The sequence below is a fragment of the Lissotriton helveticus genome, chromosome 1_1, assembly GCF_964261635.1.
Source record: "Lissotriton helveticus chromosome 1_1, aLisHel1.1, whole genome shotgun sequence".
Classification (NCBI taxonomy): Eukaryota; Metazoa; Chordata; class Amphibia; order Caudata; family Salamandridae; genus Lissotriton; species Lissotriton helveticus.
Genome location: NC_136057.1, coordinates 536,043,021 through 536,063,058, shown reverse-complemented (window position 1 = coordinate 536,063,058; position 20,038 = coordinate 536,043,021). Strand labels below are relative to the sequence as shown.

Genomic DNA, 20,038 nt, shown 5'->3' with positions numbered 1-20,038 from the left:
TTCTACTAAGCCCACAGAGCAGTGAGTTCCCATAATCGAGGTGTGGGGTGACTAGGGCGTGCACTAGGGTTTTCCTAGCTTTAAATGGAAGAAGATCTAAGATCTTACGGAGGACCTTGAGTGTGCCATAACATTTCCCGGCTACAATCCTCACATGTTGGGAATAAGAGAGATTAGAATCTAAGATAACACCCAGATTTTTCACACCGTGGCAGATGGAGTGGGCATAGTACCCAAGTCAGCTGGCCACCAGGCTGAGGTCCAGACGGAGGGAGACGGACCGATAATCAGGAGTTCCGTCTTATTGCCATTGAGGCGCAGACAATTACCCTTCATCCAGCCAGCAAGAGCCACAAGACAGGAGGAGAAGTTCTCTGCTGCCCCAACTGGGTTATGAGATATCGTAATCACCAGTTGGGTATCATCTGCATATGAATATCCACCCCATAAGACTCCACCAATCTTGCAATGGGGTTCCATATATAGATTGAACAACGTGGGGCTCAATATAGAGCCCTGCGGAACCCCTTGTCTAAGAGATCTCGGACTGGATTTATATGGGGGCAGTGAACTTGAAATTTCCTGTCCGCCAGAAAAGAGCTAAACCAATCATAGGCTTGGCCTGCTATTCCCATCTCACTCAGGCATACAAGAAGACCCGAGTGCGACACGGTGTCAAAAGCTGCACTCAGGTCAATAGTATCAGCGCCGCAGTGTGACCGTCATCAACTTTACGGCGGAGCAGTTCGGTGGAGAAGAGGAGGGCCGTCTCCGTAGAATACTTCGCCCTAAAACCCGATTGGGAGGAGTGAAGAAGAAGGTTGTCCTGACATTAATGACTTAATTAATGATTAATTATGACATTAATCATGAGTCTAAATGTACCAAATCACCTCTCAAGTCCACTTTCAATTTTTTTTATGGACTTGTATAGCGCTTGAATCACCCCGTAGGGTTATCTTGACGCTTACAGACCTATAGTGAGAAAGCCGTCACATAGGAGCAAGGAGCTAGACCAGAACAGTTTTCAGCACTTTCCTAAATTGCAGATGGTCTGGGCACTGCCTCAATGCAATGGGGAGCTGATTCCAATAGAGAGGTGCTAAATATGAAAATGTTTTTCCTCCTGTCTTTGACTTCTTAACCTTTGGTATCTTGAGGAGGGGTTTCGAACCACAGTGGAGATCCCTACGGGCAATGTAACCGTTAAGTTTCTCTGCAAGGTAAATAGGAACTTTACCCGACACTGCTTTGTGAGTAATGCAACAAACCTTACATTTTATTTGTTTGCATACGGGCATCCAGTGGAGCTTTTGGAGAAGGGAGAGTGAGGCAGTTCGATAAGGGGCATTCATTGTTAAGCGGGCCGCCGTATTCTTCACTACCTGTAGGCGTTCCAGAGAAGACTCTTTGGTTGCAATCAGCAAAGCATTGCAATAATCTAATCTGCTCAACACTAGAGACTGAATAAGAGACTTCCTTATTAGAATCAGGAAGGAAAGGGAAGACTCTTCTTAAGAAGCTTAGCATGTGGAAGCAAGATCCCACCGTATGGGTCACATGCTCCTTCATGGCTATGGTCTGCTGAATACGAACCCCTACATTTGTTACCATTGTCTCTAGTACTGGAAGAGTCCCCAGCTCTCTTGGCCCCCACTCTGGGGTCCACAGCAGTGGAGCCTCTCCGAATAGCATGATTTCAGTATTTCCGGTGTTTAGTTGTAAAAAGTTGTTACGCATCCATTGAGATATTGCCAACATGCTGGAGGAGAAGGAGGCTTGAGCCGTCTGGAGAGATTTCTTAGAACAAAAAGTAAGTTGGGTGTTATCAGCATATGATATCAGGATGAACCCAAAGTTCCTTAGATGTGCGGCCAAGGGAGCGATATAGATGTTAAATAAGGTGGGACTTAAGCAAGACCCCTGGAGCACTCCCTTGGTCAGTTCTTTAGACTTAGAACGATACGGCCCCAGATTCACGGTCTGGGATCGGTTTGTGAGGAAACTTGTCATCCATTGCAGTGCCACACCACTAATACCAGATTCCTCTAGTCTCCTGAGCAAGGTCTGATGGTCAACTGTATTTAATGCGGCAGAAAGATCTAATAACACCAGGAGAATAGATTGACCGCTATTGAGTGCTAACGTGATGTTATCTGTGACAGCCACCAAGGCTGTTTTGGTGCTATGTTTCGGTCGAAAGCCTGATTGAGAAGGGTCAAGGCAGCTGGCCGATTCGATATGGTCCGACAAGTGTTTGTTAATTTGCTTTCCAACAGTTTGCTCATGAGAGGTAAGAGAGAAATTGTATGTAGATTAGAGAGGTCTTCCATGGAGGCTTTGGTATTTTTCTGAATCAGAATAATCTGTGCCGCCTTCCATGCTAGAGGCAACTGTCCTTCCTTCAATGATAAGTTAACTAGAGAGCAAATTGGGGCTGACAGCTGTTTGGCCAGAGAGGAAGAGATTCTGGGAGGTATAATACCAAGTGGCGAGCCTGATTTCACATTGCATATTAAGGTGTCCACCTCTTCCAAAGTTAAAGAGGGAAAACTCGCCAATGAATTTACCTTAGAACAAGGTGGAGGTTCTATAATAGCGGCAACCAGCTGTGAACTGCCAGCAGAGGTGATATTATTATAGATGGTATCTATTTCTTGTATAAAATAGTCAGCTATTTTATCTCAGAGGATTTGAGATGAAACTTCTTCAAGATCACAGGCTTAAGGATTTGTAACATTTTTCAAAATTTGAAACAATACTTTAGGTGTATTCTCAGCCTGACTTAGCTGTTGGGTAATATAGGATTTTTGGGCCAGCTTTACGTTTTTATGATACTGGGTGAGGGCTGTCTTATATTTCTCTTTGTCATCGGTGAGATGAGTCCGTCGCCATCGCCTCTCCAAGTTTTTACAATGTCTTTTTCCGTCAAGAAGCTCGGCTGTAAACCAGGCTGCCTGTGCTCGCCTGGATTTACTCACTCGAGTTCTCAATGGGGCGATATGGTCAATGGCGCACTTAGCCGTCTCATTGAAATGAGCTAGGCCCTCCTCAACATTTCCAGGTTCAGTATCCCACAGAGGGTGAAAACCGCTAAGAAGGAGTCAGGGGTGACTTTGTGCCGTCGCCTATAGTGGAACTGATGGTCTGGACTATATGATTCCTGTCCTCTGGGTCCCTGTATATGAAAGTCAATGAGTGAATGATCCAACCAGCTGAGTGGCTCTGGGGCTTTACAAGACAGGTGTGGTGAGTTAGAGAAAATGATGTCTACATTATGTTCTGCTTTATGTGTTGGACCGTCATTAGTTTTAATTAGGTCCAGTGTGGCTAAGTCAGCCAAGAAAGACGCTGTCTCCGCATTGTCTTGGCACCCGCTGTGTACATTAAACTCTCCCAACAGCATAAAATTATTGGAGGAGATCACATGGAGTGCACTCATTTCCATTAATTGAAGTGAGAATTCGGCAATAGGACCTGGAGGAGGATAAACTAATGCACCATTCCAACTGCACTGTGGGAGAAGGTCCATCCAAAATATCAAAATATCAATTTTCTCCTTACAGCGTTGCTCTAGTACCGTAACTATCGCCCACTTTCGTCTGCCTATCCAATCTCTGAATCCTGTAACCCTCTGGAATTGCCATGGTAATAGCAGGGGTGGAACTCGGTTTTAGCCAGGTCTCAGTTAAGAAGCCTAGATCAGGTTTCTCTGAGTTGAGAAAATCACATATTTCAATTGTGTGTTTGGGAAGCAATCTGGCATTGCCCAGAAACCTTTCCAGCTCTGCCTGAAACAGGCAGGTTAAGGCCCTGGATCCTGTCTTATATGCCAAACAGTGATGCCATGTATCCACTTCTTTTTGCAAGCATAATAATGCTCTTCAAGGACCACGTTATAGATGACTAATAAATGATGAAATGAAGAAAAAACATGTTCATCAAAAGTCTTTATGACTTGAGTATCAGGATCGCTTTGAGTGTGTCTATCAAAGTACATATTTGTGTTTTTCATGTATTGCTTTCTTGAGACCACTGCTCAGTAAATGGATTATCTTGAGAAAGCAGTAAATGTGAACCATTTGGATAGTTGTGAACAGAACGTCAATAATATAAATGCTGTTAATATTTCAATGTCAAAATCACTGCATCTGATTAAACTAGTTATTACGTTTTTTAGCTAATACATTTTCTGTTACCTGCAAAAACTCAGACACTTTTTTTCTCAAGTACATAGTGACCTAGCAGGAAAATCGAAAAAACATTAACCAGTTGGTCACGGGTTTTAAACTCAGTGGCTCAACTTCTCATCTTTTGTGATTGATGAAAAGATACCCATTCATTTTGGTAATAATAAACAGTTGTTGTCATCAGTCTGCGGATACGAACATGTGCTTTACAAATATACTTTTAAGTTATGCAATAAAAGTGATAAACCACAAAAACAGAAATCAGTCATTCAGAGTTAGAGGGTTGCCCAGACCCTTTTCACATATGTCTTTAAATTAATTATTTACTTTATCCTAGTCCCATGTTTTGTATAAAATTAATTGCAATTTTTCACTTACCATCTTTTTCAAAAAATACATAGAAGCCATCAAATGCAGTAATTGCCTTTGGGGGCAACCAGTTTAGCATCACTTTTAATGGTGGGAAGGCAAAAGTGGTTGGTGTTGCTTTCACAGGTATACTGGTAGCGTAGTTTTCATAATCCACGGGTGCGCCATTCACAAACCCCTCATTGTCCGGAGTTGTGGGTTCATTGGCCCACCAATAGGGCTGTGAAGTTGTCTCATAATCTGTATTGTTATAATAATACTCTGTCCAAATGTTGGCGCCATTTGTCAGGCTCTCTGGTTGATCACCAGAATATTGGCCTGGGCTGTCTTTCTCCATTGCTTCCTGCGATTCTAGGAAAGTCTCAGCTGGACTAAAGCTGGAATTGGCCTCCAAGCTACTCTCGTTCTGGAGCACTATCTTCACAGAAATATTTCTGGGTGGGTAGGGAACTGGAAAAAATAAAAACATAAGTACAGTTTATTATAACAAACATTCATATTTGAGTCTCCCTGGATTGATATTGGTCACAAGAAATGCCAATAATTTTCATAGTACAAAAACATGTAGAAATATAAGTATCAATACATATGTGAAATACATTTCTATATTTAGATGTTGATGTGTTTGGTTAGTGTTTTCAATACATTTTGGCTCTTTTCAACTACATCCTGGTCTTAACGCTACGTGAACTCATTATATATTAGCTATTTTATTTTTAAATGTGTTTGGTAGATAACAGTGTTTCTTTTATTTTAAATCTGATGGATATAGTAGATGCTTTTGGGATAAGACAAATGTTTTCAGAGATTTTGATAATTCAGTTGACAAATGTAGTTTTTTCAATGGGAGCTGCTTGAGAGTTTATAGCGCATAAAGTTTATAGGTAGGTCCCAGATGTAATTATTATTATTATTATTAGTGAGTTTGTAAAGCACAATGGTTACTCCAACTTGTAGTGAGCATCTTAAAATACCTGCAAGATGGTTAAAGTAGGTCAATGTGGTTGCATATCATTAGATAGAACCTACTACATCAAATTTACAACTACTGAAAATGACACTATTGAGAACACCACTACTATTAATAAGCTAAGGCCAAGAGTACATATACTTACATTAATTTTAAACTTAGCCTGGGCCCAAATATAACCCAAATTCTAACCCTAAGACTAAACCTTAAAATAACTCTAATACTAAGACTAAACCTAATGCCAAACTCATCTCATTACCAGAGGCCTAACTCTACACCTAATCGAACACTATCCCTTATACTATCCCTAACGCAAAGCCCACCCTTACCCAACTCCAGCCCAAATCCAAAACCTAACCCTACCTCTTTCCATAAATCAAAAACAAGCCATTACCCTAACCATAACACTCAGAGTAAACATTAGCCTTCTCTTACACTTACCCTTGTTCTTCCCTCACTGTATATAGTGTTATTCTCAGCAGTGGTTGGCTGTAGCAGATTCTCAGTAGTGTAGATGCAAATGTCAGACCATCAGAAAGCTTCCTTTTATGCAGTTGAGCCATTCAAGTGGAAAAAGAATGGTGCACCGTGTTCCTCTCTCCCATTAAAAAGTGGCAAGGACATGTGCATGCCTGCTTTGCTTTCACAAAATAGATGTTCAATGATGCTTGCTGCAGCTGCGCACAGGTTTCACTCAATGTGTGTATTATTTAATGATGAGGTTTGAAATATGGTCCCGTCTGAGCCCCAGATCCCAGGACCAAGTGCCCTTGAGCTTCTCTCTTAAACGTGCCTGGCAGACATGTTTTTATCTTATAATAACATATCGTGCTCCAGTCATTCTTTTATTGTCAAACCTGTATAGTATTCTTTACATGTCACTAATTGAGTGGCTAATACTAAAATGAGAGGCAATTCCAGGTACACTAATAAAGTTACTACTCAGCAGCATACTAGATTTTAAGATTTGCGCAAATTAATCGAAAGTATGATCCAGAAATCATCAATGTATTGTTTTGTGCAATTAATTGCAAAGTATTTCCCCCAAACGTATGCTTACAATAACCTTTCATCTGATGTGTTTTAAACTCCAGTATCTCTTATGTCTATACCAGAAACGAATTGGTAAGTTGTGGTGACTCCTGAACCAGGCAGATAGACTGCCCATCAACCTGTCTAAGCAGCACAACATCAAACCATCCTCTAAGGACTACTGTGCCTCACAGTAGATGCCAGGATTAAACTCCACGTCTTGGGCACTGTCCATAAAAGCAATATGGGGCAAATGTCCAGCATTCCTTTAGAAGCACACATCTCAATTTACAACACCAAAACCAGAGTCCCTCATTCTGTGTCTGCCCATCAGAACAACTAATGATTATTCAACAGGCAGAAACTGAGAGGAAGATCACTGGGTGTACAAGCACCTAGAGACTGGAGCACACTCACCCCAAATGTACAATCTAAAACAAATTACAATCAATTGCGAAAGCTCTGGAAAATTGAACGGTTCAGACTTGCATTTAACTGAACGCATAAAATTGAACAATTTAGGACATGGCAACCCTGCCATCTACCTGCACCCTGGGCTCCCTTCCACACAACCATTGATTTTTAACCCACTATCAAACAATCTAAAACAAAGCAAAAGAGACATACAGCCTTTTACAAAAGTTCCTATCAATTAATACATCGTTCAAAGATTCCTCCCCTTCTCCTTTGACTCGTAATACAGTCCACTCGCCTCTTTCCTGACTCCTCACCTCTCCCTTCTTTCCTATTTCCCTCAGACTCACATTATCTATACTATACAACAGTGTTACACACAATATATATGTTTTGATTGCTAGTTCTAGTTTTCAAATGTAGAATTATAGATGGTTAACAATGAATAACATCCCAATTATTTAATATTTACCCCTCTAAAAGGTTATGCCATGTATCACCCCAAACACATCTTCCCTCGCTCCCAATTGATACAGAGGGGCCGAGAAGTAACGTGGAAGTCTTGCTCAACATTAGGGTTAGACCTAGCATCCTTGTCATGGTTTTATCCCTAACATATGCCTTTAACTCTCCTGTTTGCCACCTTTGTTTTGCTAACTTTAGGACTCTGCACACTTGACCACTGCTAACCAGTGCTAAAGTGCTTGTGCTCTGTCCTTAAAACATGGTAGAATAGGCTTATACACAGTGGGCATATTTAATTTACTTGTTAGTCCCTAGTGAAGCAGCACTACCTGTGTCGAGGGCTTTTAAATTAAAGGCGACTAGTCGGCCTGCGGCACTGGTTGTGCCACCCACTTAAGGAGCACTTTACACATGTCTCAGGTCTGCCATTGCAGCCAGTGGGTGCAGTTTTAAAAATTCAATTTCAGGTTGACAAAATAAACCTTTTGCCAGGCACAAACCTTCCTTTTTACTACATATAATTCACCCCTCTGGAAGTCCCTGAGCAGCCCAGAGGGCAAAATGCATTGTGTTTAAAAAGTAGGACGCATGCTTTTAAGATTTACATGTCCCAGTAGTAAAAACTTGTACATTCGCTTTTCACTACTCCAAGGCCTACCTCTCCTACAGGATAACATTTGGGTTGCTTATTACTTTTAATAACCTGTACTTTTCAAATGGGAACAGGTGATCAGTTCATGTTTGGTGACTTTGGAATTGCAATGAAACATTCTAACTTATGGTGAAGTCGTATTTTAAACTACAATTTTAAAAATGCAACTTTTGGAAGGTAGCAAACACAAAGAGATGATGGACGGAGCGCTGAATCTTTTCAGACACTCAACCCCAGTCACAGATTTGGGTTGAATTGGACGGAGCACTGAAACTTCTCAGACACTCACCCCAGTCACAGATCTGGGTTGAATCCATCATCATTCTTTAGCTCACTTTGGCACCCCAGTTCAGACACAGCTATATGCAAATCAGTCTTGACCCTGTGCCTTATGGGAACAGTCCAGTCCGAACTGCCAAGCCATATCTTCCCTGTACCGGAAATAAGCATCCTGGGACCTGTTTCGGGCTAACAGCCCTCATCAGCCAGGCTGGCTTGAATCCAGTGGCAAAGTGAGAAAGGGACCCACTTCTGGGCATACCCTGCCAACTTAGGGAGAACAAAGCAAACACAAGGAGATGATGGACAGAGCGCTCAAATGTTTCAGACACTCACCCCCAGTCACAGATCTGGGCTGAATCCATCATTGTTCTTTAGCTCGCTTTGCCACCCCAGTTCAGAAACAGCTATATGACAAATAAGTCTTGACCCCGTGCTTCATGGGAAGCCCAGCCCGAAATGCCAAGCCATGTCTTCCCTGGGCCAGAAACAAGCCTCCCGGGACTGGTGTTGTGTTCATGTTTGCTTTGTTCACCCTAAGTTGGCATGGTATGCCCAGACGTGGGTCCCTTGCTCACTTTGCCACAGGATTCATGCTAACCTGGCTGATGAAGGGTGTTACCTAGAAACCGGTCCAGGATGCTTGTTTCCGGTTCAGGGAAAACCTGGCTTGGCAGTTTGGGCTGGACTGTTCCCATGAAGCACAGAGTCAAGACTCATTTGCATATAGCTGGGTCTAAACTGAGGTGGCGAAGTGAGCTAAAGAAGGATGATGGATTTAACCCAGATCTGTGACTAGCGGTGAGTGTTTGAAACATTTCAGCACTCTGTCCATCAACTCCTTGTGTTTGCTTTACTCGCTCCAAATTGGCAGGGCATCACCTCTGCTGTGCAAAGCAACCCCGAGCCCTACTGACACATCACCTCAGCTGTGCAGATTGAACCCATCGCAGAGACCTGCATGGCTCCACAGCTGAGTGACACATCCTCAGGGAGACCCTCCCATCGACAGCAGCCTCAACAACCATGACGGACTCTGCATCACTGCCTCGCAACTACTTGGAACTGATGCATCGCCTTGCTGCGCAATCCCTGATGCCAGACTTCGCATTACAAACCCTTGTCAATGGGTTCCTTGATGCCGATGTAGGACCTTCCATCGCAGCCTCGTCGAACATCGCAACTGACGCATTGCTTTGGTTGCGCAACACGTTTTCGATGCAGATCCTCGCAACAGTCCACAAACCAGGACTTAAGGTACTTTTTTCAGCTGGCCTAACTGAGTTTCCTAAGCTGGGCTGTACATCATTGTGATTGGCCTAAACATGTGACTTTGCCCCGGTCTGTGTGACCAGATGTCCACAGTTGGTGCTTAGTGCTATTTGGTGCTATTTTCACTAAAATCTTTAAAATTGCTTATCTCCAGTTCTACTGATTACATTTTTCTCATCCTGATCTAGTTTTTTAATTAACTTTTGCTCTATTTTTCTAACATGGCGTGGGATCGTTTTTGTGTGTTGTATTCACTTCCGTACTGTTTGACATCTTGCACAAATACTTTACAAGTTGAGCTTGACTACTCTGTACCAAGCTTCCAGAGGGTTGAGCACAGGTTAATCTAGGGTTGGCTTGTGCTACACCCTGACAAGGATTGTGGTTATTGCTTGACCAGAGCTCACACCCCAGTTCACCAAAACTCCAATGTCTTACAATTAGTCTCTCATCCCATTTAAATGTAAGAAAAGAATGCCTTAAAAAGCAAAACATTCCCTTCTTGTTGTTGGAAATTTCTGCTAATTTGTGTGATCAGAATTTAGACCACACACACAACTTTAAGATACACTTAAAATGTTCACTTTAGCAACTCATTTTCAGTACTGTTTAGAACCATAGTTACAACTTTCAGATCTAATTTTACTTTTCAAATAGGCAAACCAAATGAAGGCCTAGAAAGTGTAGATTCTTCTTCTAACTATTTCTATAAAACACATTTGCAACTTTTTTTCAGACTTCATTGGAATGCTCAAATTGTCATACAAAGGAGAACTGCTTTATATAATCTGTAAATCTCTATCAGTTCTAGCCATGTTGGAGTCTTTGATAGCCAGGAAACCATTGCAATGTATTTATCTAACAAAGGCCCTCATCACCAGCCGTCTGGACTACAGCAACACCCTCTATGTAGGAATCATAGCACCCTGCTTACAGAGACTTCAGACGATACAGAACACCTCAGCCAGACTCATCTTCGGCCGTCACCGACGAACCCACATTACACTCCACCTCTGGCAACTCCTCTTGCTTCCCGCAATGAAGAGATGCCAATTCAAGTTGCTGACGCACGCATATAAGGCTCTACAAAACTAACTTCGTCCAGCTGGAGTTGTTTTACTTCTATTTCGGTGACTAAGTCCGAATGTAGAAATATTCACCACGGCTTCGACCAAAGGTCATCTGAAGGCAAAGCTCCCTCCTAGGACACCTCCTGCAGCCTTGCCCCACTGAACTTTACCTACTCAGGTAAGTGCTGACCGGGCCCAATCCACTTCTTGTATACGAACCACGCTCTGTTGAGGTTGGCTTTGACTTTTTTATTTTGACCTGGTCTCGCACCACTAGATGTTTGCGGTTGGCGCTTTGATCTTTTAGATGCTAATTTGAACCTTAATCTTTAAAAATTAATTGCTCTGGTTCTACTGATTGGATTTTTGTAGTTTTGGTGTCAAACACATATATTAAAATGTACTCTATTTGTAATCATAGGTTTGGGTTTTTTTGTGTTGTGTTTTCACTTGGTTGCTGTTTGTGTGCTGCAGAAATACTTTGCACATTGCCTCTAAGTTAAGCATTGTGTGCCAAGCTTCCCAGGGTTACGCTCAGGTTAAGTTACTGTCTTTTAGTGGTTCACCCTGCAAGGGATTGTGGCTGTTTCGTGACCATCGCTCACATTTCCCAGTCGTCCAGCAACCCAATTTCTCACAGTCTGCCTTTCTGGAAAGATCATTCATTCATGCCTGTCAATCTTGTTGATATATTCCCATTCTCTTAGGTGCTTTTTTTGTCATAAAATGTAAACCAAAAAGAAACAAAACCTAAATGCTAAACGTCCATAAATGTCAAGGACACCTACTCAAACCAATATTTAATACTATATTCAAAGTTATCAAGGGTATGTGCCATGTATTCTTATTTTTACCTGTAAGATCATTTCTAACACAAAGGGTAAGGATATGCGGATTGCATTAGGTGTGAGAGTTATGCTCTCACTGAAGATAAAGTATCAGGTTGGAAAAGGTTTGAGTGGGACCAGGTCACAAAGTTAGGCAAGTGTCCCATGAAGCCACAGGATTCTGGTCCTAACGGCTGTCACAGCAGGATTTGGCATAAACAAATTGAAATTACATCCCCCGTCCCCACCCGGAGATGAACTTTTTCCAGTAATTCATCACCAGATTAGAACATTTTAAAACTTAAAAGGTATGTATCTGAAAAAACTAATTAGATATTCAACTCTGTCTTTTGATTTGTGTATTTCCAGAAATAAACTAGCTACTTGAAGTAACTATCATCACAATTACTACCAAGTAAGTCTAATAAAGGATGTATGGTACATTTCAATTTTTCCTGGATGGGAGAATACTGTTACAGACTGACTGTAACTGAAGGCCACACAAACGTATTACTGAACGAGGATATAAAAATCATACTTTGCAGTTCCACTCCATAGCTAAAATATATGAACCAGGACACCGTATTTACGTGGAATACCAATCTGTCACTTAGCACTGTTTTGTGCGAAATGTGTCCTTCCATTAGGTGTGGGTGGAATTTGTGAAGTCGCTGCAAAACGGTAAAAAATCTCAGCGAGCACGCAAAAGTTCAGCGAACACGCAGAATTGCCGTTCGGAATGCTTTTTTCCTGTTCGTGAATGCTGTTTGCGTGCTCGGGGAGAAATATCTAGCGAACACGCATTTTGAAAGCTTGAACATGAAAAAAATTCCGCGAAGCTGCGGATAACAGAATATTTGGCAATTCTGCATTGTCCGCGGAATATGAAATTACCCAAATTTTGCAAATTCCGTGAGCGGAACTGAATGTACCTCCCAGGCCTACCTTCCATCCGTTTTGAATACCAAGCACGCAATATGTGACCCATAAACACAAGTGCCACGATCAACGGCTGCGTGTGTTTTGGGCATTCTTGTTGGTTTCGCGCCCCTGCGCTACAATTATGCGACATGACTTAATTTCGGGAATTTCGTGTGACAAGCATACCACGAAATTCCCAAGATTAAGAGAATTACGGCGCTGAAACATAAATTTCGCTCCCAGACCTAGTCTGAATAGCAAACATATTATAACGTATTTGCACTAAAGAATAAAAAAAATGTAACATCGTAAGCCACTACCAAATAAATGCCTTATGGGAAGACAGGCGGATATTCATTGTTGTATAGGGCCCATCTAAGGTAAGTTAAAAGGCCTCTCAGTTTTTCTAACTAAACTAATAGAATGCCTTTGAGGCATTTTGTGTACAGACTGAAAAATTATACATAAAAATAAAATGGCTGTTTCCCCGCATTTGATTTTCTGTCAGGCTTACATCAGAAGTCAGCATAACACAGAAAAGTTAAAAATTAAAGTGACTCTCTTCCTAATTGATATATAATGCAATAACACTGAAACTGGAAGCAGGAAAACTATGCGTTCTCAGCATTAGTTGTATGAATATTTCATTAAGTTTGCTAAGTGGCATTTTGTATCTAGATTCTTCCACAGGGAGCTTTGGAAGATGCTGTCAGTGGGCTGCAATGATTGATGGTGTTGACAAAGATTTTAGTATCATTTAGAATTTTTTTTCATCCTTGTCGGATTATGATTATTACAACCACGCCTCTCTTTACTCATTTCTGCACCAAACGTCTCCAAAATAAAACATTATGACGAAATGTGCTGTATTCAGCTGTTGTGCATTCTGTCTTCAAGTGAAGTTATCCTAAATGAATTCATCATGAAACAATGACTAAAGTATCCATGTGACCAGCTAAGAGAACACACGTGCCTCTTGAGTTTTATTCAATATGTTCGTAAGGCTCACAAGGCGAGGTTTAAACTAACATAGCCTCTCCCTTCGACCAGTGACAACAAGCTAGTGGTCAAGGGGAGGGGGAGGGGTACTCAATTTATTCAAGGTGTGTTCTAACCAACATTACTATGAGAGAGCGCAAATCGAAAACAAAATTAGAAGTGCACCATATTTACAAGCACGTTGTATTAGTTTAGTAAAGATTATATGAGTGTCGAATTTATAGGGTGAAAATACATACGAGTGTTTAACTAGAATAGAATGCATATATCAGTGTGAAAAGCTAATGTAGAAGTGTGTAAAGATGTTTTAATGATGTTGAAATCCCATGTTATGTGGCTGCTGTAGAGGAGAATGTAATTCTGCTAAACGTAGAAATGTGTAGGCCACATGGCGGTTCACAGAGAACGAAAGGTGATGTTATGCTTTCACCTGATATGGATTTTAATGTTGTTATAATTCAAAGTATTATTGATCATAGAACTGAAAATATGTTTTATGGAAGTGTTTCATATAACCATTGTGTGTAATGAGTTAGAATACTGTTTAGACTAAGAAATTAAATGTTTTACAGAGTGCACAGGCCGGTTTCATGTAACTCTAATAGGCCTGAATAGAGAAGGTCATTTCTTTTGATCTGCATGCGCTAGTTAGAAGAATGTCATGTTAAGCATAAATTGCGGAGCCTGCTCGATGGTTTACGACTTAAGAAGATATGGTGGAGGCCGGAATTTGGGGCCCACTGTACAAGTGTCTGTTTGCAGGTGTGAGGAGGTTCCAATCAAGAAAGTGATGAATAGGGTTTTGTTCAGGGCGCCAGGCACAGGCCTGGAGGAGGCTTCAGGAATTTCCTGGGGGGTACCGTCTTGCCGGAGAAGAGTCTGAGAAGCAAGGTCAACGCTAACGATGGGTCCAGAGGAGTATCAGCATGGAAAATGCCAGAACCAACACCACGTGAGGGGCGTCTCTAAAGGGCGTTTCCATTGTAAATGTGATTTTGTATTAGGGACAGCACCCCTGGGTGGAGTTAGGGCAGATGGTCTGAGGAACCTAAGAGAGCGGATGGGTAGGCAGATAGGTTAACTGCGAGACACCGATTCACAACGAAGACTAAGGGAAGTGAGTGACCTTCTATGGAAGTCACCACTGCTGACACCTTTTTAGGTTAAGATTTTGCTAAGCAGGGATGTCACTTAGTCTAGTGTAGGGACAGTCTAATCTGGATTTTCTTCCTTTCTGTAAATGACTCATAAGCTACAGCTTGTGTCTATTCTTGCTACTCTGATGATTTTCGAATTGGTTTTGGTGATATTCTTTTGCCGACTAAGAGCATTTAGAAAATTTATGTTTGTATTGATACCAGTATATCTTTTGAACCTTATTTTGAGATGTTTGTATCTCCAGTTAACTTTGGCTTTATAATAAACTTTTAAAACTTATTCGTAGTAGGTGGTTCTTTAGAGTGGTGTAAGTCCTTATTAATTGACCTAGTAGTGGATTGCCTTTTACTCTATGACAGGTATCAACGGTTCAGTCGACCTGAGTTGGGATCTCGACCTATAGATATAGATCAAAAATCCCGCCGTAACAGTTGGTAGCAGAGACGGATGGTTACCTTCTAGAGGAAGGTTAGATTACCCCAAGGTCCCTAGAGATCGAGAGATGAGCAGCGGAAGAATCGCCTGCCGAAGAAGGTGCTGACGGTGCGAGGGAAAAGCAGCAGTGTCGGACGAGAGTGAGTATAACAAGGGTCATGCGTTGACAGATTGCGGTGTTTTGTGTTGTATTTGTATTGTAATGTCATGCGGAGTTGAATGCCAGTAGAGTGAGTGAGAGAGGGTTGTGAGCGCGCGCAACCTGGCAAACTGGGAAAATCTTAAGTTCGGGGAAGAGCTTAAGTGGTTCGGGTGTATCGAACATCCAGAGTAGTTGTCGACCAGAGAAGGGGGTCATGAGGTACCATTGATCTTCCGCAGGACCGAGATAGGGGGAACGCAAGAGTGAGTGTGTGGGTAACGGACGCAGGTCGAAAGTTACCGTGTGTAAGTAACCTATCAGTTAAGGCGATTGTCTGGACGTGCACGGAAAGACATTTCGTCAGTTAAGGTGACAATTACAGTTAGACTGTGGGCGTACAGTCAAGGAAAGTGGTCGCTTGGTCGGAAGTAATCATTTTTCAGAGTATGAACGGGACGCATGCATGACCGGGAGACGAGCGGAGAAAGGAGGGGAACTGCTGCGAAGGGGTAGGAGTGACGTCAGCGAGAGCCGCGCTGTGATAGGCCGGTTGGTGTGAAGCCGCGCTGTGATAGGCCGGTAGGAGTGACGTCAGCGAGAGCCGCGCTGTGATAGGCTGGTTGGTGTGAAGCCGCGCTGAGATAGGCCGGTTGGTGTGACGTCAGCGAAAAGCCGCGCTGTGATAGGCCAGTTAGCGAGAAGCGCGCTGGGATTGGTGGATTGTCATCAGGAAGTAAACGAACGCGGAGAAAACTGAAATTTTGTAGATTTTGAACATGAAGTGTTTTAAATGTTTGAGAGCGATCTTTAAGAGAAAAAGAAGAGAATCTTATTACGGGGAAGAGGCACCGCCAGAGGGTACACCAGCTCACTATATGGCAACGAATGTTGGGTTGCATACTATACTGTGGCTTGGTACTTGGAGTAAGATTACAGAAGGGAATGAGGAACTGACTTTTCCGAAATACGGAACGTTTAGACTAGAAATGTTGCATCAGCTGAAAGCAGTTATGTCCTCATTGAGACCTTTGCCTAGAACAACACAGTTTGAGGCCCTTAATGCGTGGATTAGGGCGGCGCACGACAGGAGTCAGAACAGACGCCAGGAAAGGGTAAGGCGATCAGTAAGGGCAGTGCAAGATGCCAAATGGGATGCGGAGGCCAAGAGATGGAGGGTACAGACGATTGAGGTGGATAAGTTGTTCCCAGTGAGAGAGGTTACAGGGGAAAAGAGACCCATAGAAGAGGATGATAAGAGCGAGTCGGAGGATGGCCTAATAAATAGGTTGTTGACGGATAGACCGCCTCCGGACAGTAGGGGGATAGAAGGTACGGAACTCCCAAGGGAAGATAGGGTTGACATAGAAGAGAACAGGCCACTCCCTATAACCAAATGGGTACCTACCAAAGGTGAGGAGACACCTCAACATAGTCCTGTACAGAGGGTAGTCGGAAGGGTTGTGGTGCAGAAGATGCCAGCAACAGAGAGGGTTGAGTCTTATGAATTGCCAGATGCTCTTCAAGTACCCGTTACCATAGGTCCTATAGTGTCGGTTTATCACCCAGAGAAAGGGAAAGAGGAAGAACAGGTACGGCTAGACAGAGAAAGAGCTGAGATGGAGAGGAGGAATAACACGACAAATGCCTGGAGGAAATTGCCAGGACCGATAACGTGGAGCACCCCATTGGATTCAGCAGTGGATCCCGTAGTAGAACAGGGGGGTCAAAGAAGACCGATGGACCTGAGGGGACCACGGCCGAAATCCTATAAATAGTTGAGGGCTGACTTAAGGGAATGGGATAGGTCCACAGAAGCACCGAGCAACAGGTCAAGAGCAGAAGCTGAATGGGGAAGTCGAGGCAACGGGACATTATCTCACTGCGGGGCTAGCGAAGGCAGTCAGGAGTGGGACGGTAAAAGTCAGGAGAATAGAGGAGTTACACGGCATATTGACGGTGGAAATGCGCAGGAGCAAAAAGGTAGAAGTGCGGAGTGTGGAGAGACGTCTCGTCTCATTCAAAGTGAGGGAGACCAAAGGACACAAGAGTACAGGGATAGGTTTAAGTGCACTCCCCACGCACCTGATGATAACGTACAGCACTGGAATTGTGGGAACATGGGGAACCGCGGAGGATCTTGCCATGTGTCGAGTAATCAGAGATCACAGACAAATTGCGAGAGCATGGAGAATAATGGAGTGTCTTACCATGCGCCCAGAGAAACCAGGCAGAATGGGAAATGTGGGACTATGGGAAATAGAGAAGTGTTTCACTATACACCCAGAGAGGATGGAACTGCATGGGACCTGGAGCGATGGGAGCATGGGAGGACTCCTCATAACACGCCTGAGCCCCGACGTAGGACTCAGAGCTGTGATGGGAGAGATGTAAATGGACTCTCTAGAGACAGCATACTGAAAGCTGTGATAAAAGCCAAAAGACTCGATGTGACCAGCTTAAAATCTGACCTGGACGAGATAATAGATGGTGTGTTGCCTTTAGAAAGGATTGACATGTATGAACAAGATGAGCTGCTGTTTATAGTAAAGGATGTTACTCGGAAGGCAAGAACAACTCATGAGAAACTGTCTGAACTAGCAGACAAGTATATGGTAGATTTGTCCAGAACAAAGGCATTGCAGGGTAACCATAGGTTGCATTATTCAGATCAGGACTTAGATGAGAGGAGGACAACTGGATTAAAAACACATATAAGGGAACTGATCACAGGAATAAGAGCATGGAGAGATCTGGACAAATGGGAAGAGAGGTGGTCCAAAAAGGGAACTGTTAGGCGGAGCGCAAATGTGATGTCTCCGGAGGGAAGGCTACTGCAGATGGAGGCATTCCCTTTGCGAGAAATAGCGAATGGGAGTTATGTACACGTGCCCTGGAGTAGGGGAGATTTGGCTGCATTCACCAACTCATTTCCGAAGTTGAGGGAAAATCCCGTAGAGTGGTACAAGCAGGGAGAGAGGTTTGTCAAGATTTCAAAGGTATTGTGGATTGATTTGAACACCCTATTTGACATTGTGGTCCCAGGAGACTTGTGGATAGCATGCAAGGTTAGTGTCGAATGGCCAACCGCAGAACCAGAAAGGGATGGACGTACTAATGGACCGTCAGAAACAGTAATGTTAAAATATGATAGGGTGATGACATGGCTGAAGGAGAAGGTGCCACCACAAGATATAGATTGGGTAAAAATAGACCGAACAAGACAGGAACCCAAGGAGACAGTTCATGAGTTTTATGAGCGATTGCTGAACACGCTCAAACAATACAGTGGTTTAGATGTAATGGATCCCAAAGATATAGGACAGTTTGTATCAAAGTTCGTTTTGGGGTTGAGACCTGATATCTGTTTGATGATTCAGCAGCATTTAATTTGTTGGCAAAACAAACCATTGGATGAAATTTTGAGATACGCAAGGTATTGCAGTGATGAAATAGATTCCAAAGCAAAGAAATTAAAAGAGAAACTGATGATGGTGCAGATGCAGTCGGCTGGAAAGGGTGGACAGCAGCAACAGGGAACAGGGACGATGAGACGGAAACCAAATAGTCAGAATAAGGACAGCGAGGAAAACACGAGACTTAGAATAGACATTGCTACATTGAAAAAAACGACAAAGTGTCACCAGTGTCACCAGGTGGGACATTGGAAACGCGAGTGTCCCTATAACACTGAAAACGGAGAGCTAGAAGTAGAGGAGGAGGAAGCACTAGAAGTTCCAGTTCAAAGGGTGACAGTGCCAAAAAGTAAGGTGGTCAAAGGGGGGACTTCGGCTCCACGAGCCCAGTTCCCGCAGCCACCAAAGATTACGACAGGGGGAAAGATCTATAGACAAATGCCTCTTTTTATAGACGAAGAAGAGTGTTACTACGTTGATCCATTGACGGGACGACTTGTAAGTAGAGAGGAGGACTGCACCCTCGGGGCAGTTCTAGAAGTGGATCAAAGAGGACCGTTTGTTGAAGCTGAAGTGGTAGGGTGTCCTACAACATTCTTAGTAGATACTGGAGCTACTCGATCAACTTTGAGATCGGCAGTGGTTCCAGATCTACCAATGTCGGGGGAAACAATTCAAGTGGTAGGAGTCGCAAATAGGAGAATGACCAACCCTTTGACGGAACCAGTGCTAGTGAGAATAGGAAACCACAACTATGAACATCAGTTTGTAGTATGTGATTCTAGTCCTGTGTGTCTGTTAGGAAGGGACTTATTGTGCAAACTGAACTGCACAATTTACTGCACACCTCAGGGAGTAGAGGTACAGACTACAGACGAGGATGCTACCTTTAAAGTTGCAAATTCGAGAGTATGCGTAGAACTGTATCCTACCCTGACTGTGGGGGACCTTCCTCTGGACTTGCGAGATACAGTGTCATCAGAGGTATGGGATTTTACTGGAGAAGAGATAGGACTGATCAAAGGAGTAGAACCAGTGAAGATCGTGGTAAAACCAAATGTTGAATATCCAAGAACGCCTCAATACAAATTGACCCCGGAGACGATCGCAGGAATGAAACCTGTAATCGACTCTATGATTCAACAGGGAATATTGAAGGAAATCGTGGGTAGTCCATGCAACTCCCCGATTATGGGTTTGCAGAAACCTAGCGGGAAATTTAGAATAGTACAAGATCTTCGAAAGATTAATAACATAGTTGTTTCATGTTGTCCAGTGGTACCGAATCCATCAGTGATATTGTTTCAGATACCATTCCAAGCTGAGTGGTTCACAGTGATAGACCTTTGTCAGGCTTTCTTCTCAATCCCATTGGATGAGGAGAGCCAGTATCTTTTCGCTTTTAAGCTGGAAGATCGTGTCCTAACATG

General features: G+C 43.0%; 1 protein-coding gene across 6 annotated transcripts in view; it reads right to left on the bottom strand.

Moving 5' to 3' along the window:
• PTPRO (protein tyrosine phosphatase receptor type O) overlaps positions 1 to 20,038 on the bottom strand; it is a 1,002,672-nt gene that overhangs the window by 455,496 nt on the left and 527,138 nt on the right. For all 6 annotated transcript variants that reach the window (XM_078674019.1, XM_078674018.1, XM_078674014.1 and 3 more), the window contains exon 5: positions 4,569 to 5,009. In XM_078674019.1, the coding sequence (XP_078530145.1) occupies positions 4,569 to 5,009 (441 nt within the window). The remainder of the gene's footprint in view (positions 1 to 4,568; positions 5,010 to 20,038) is intronic.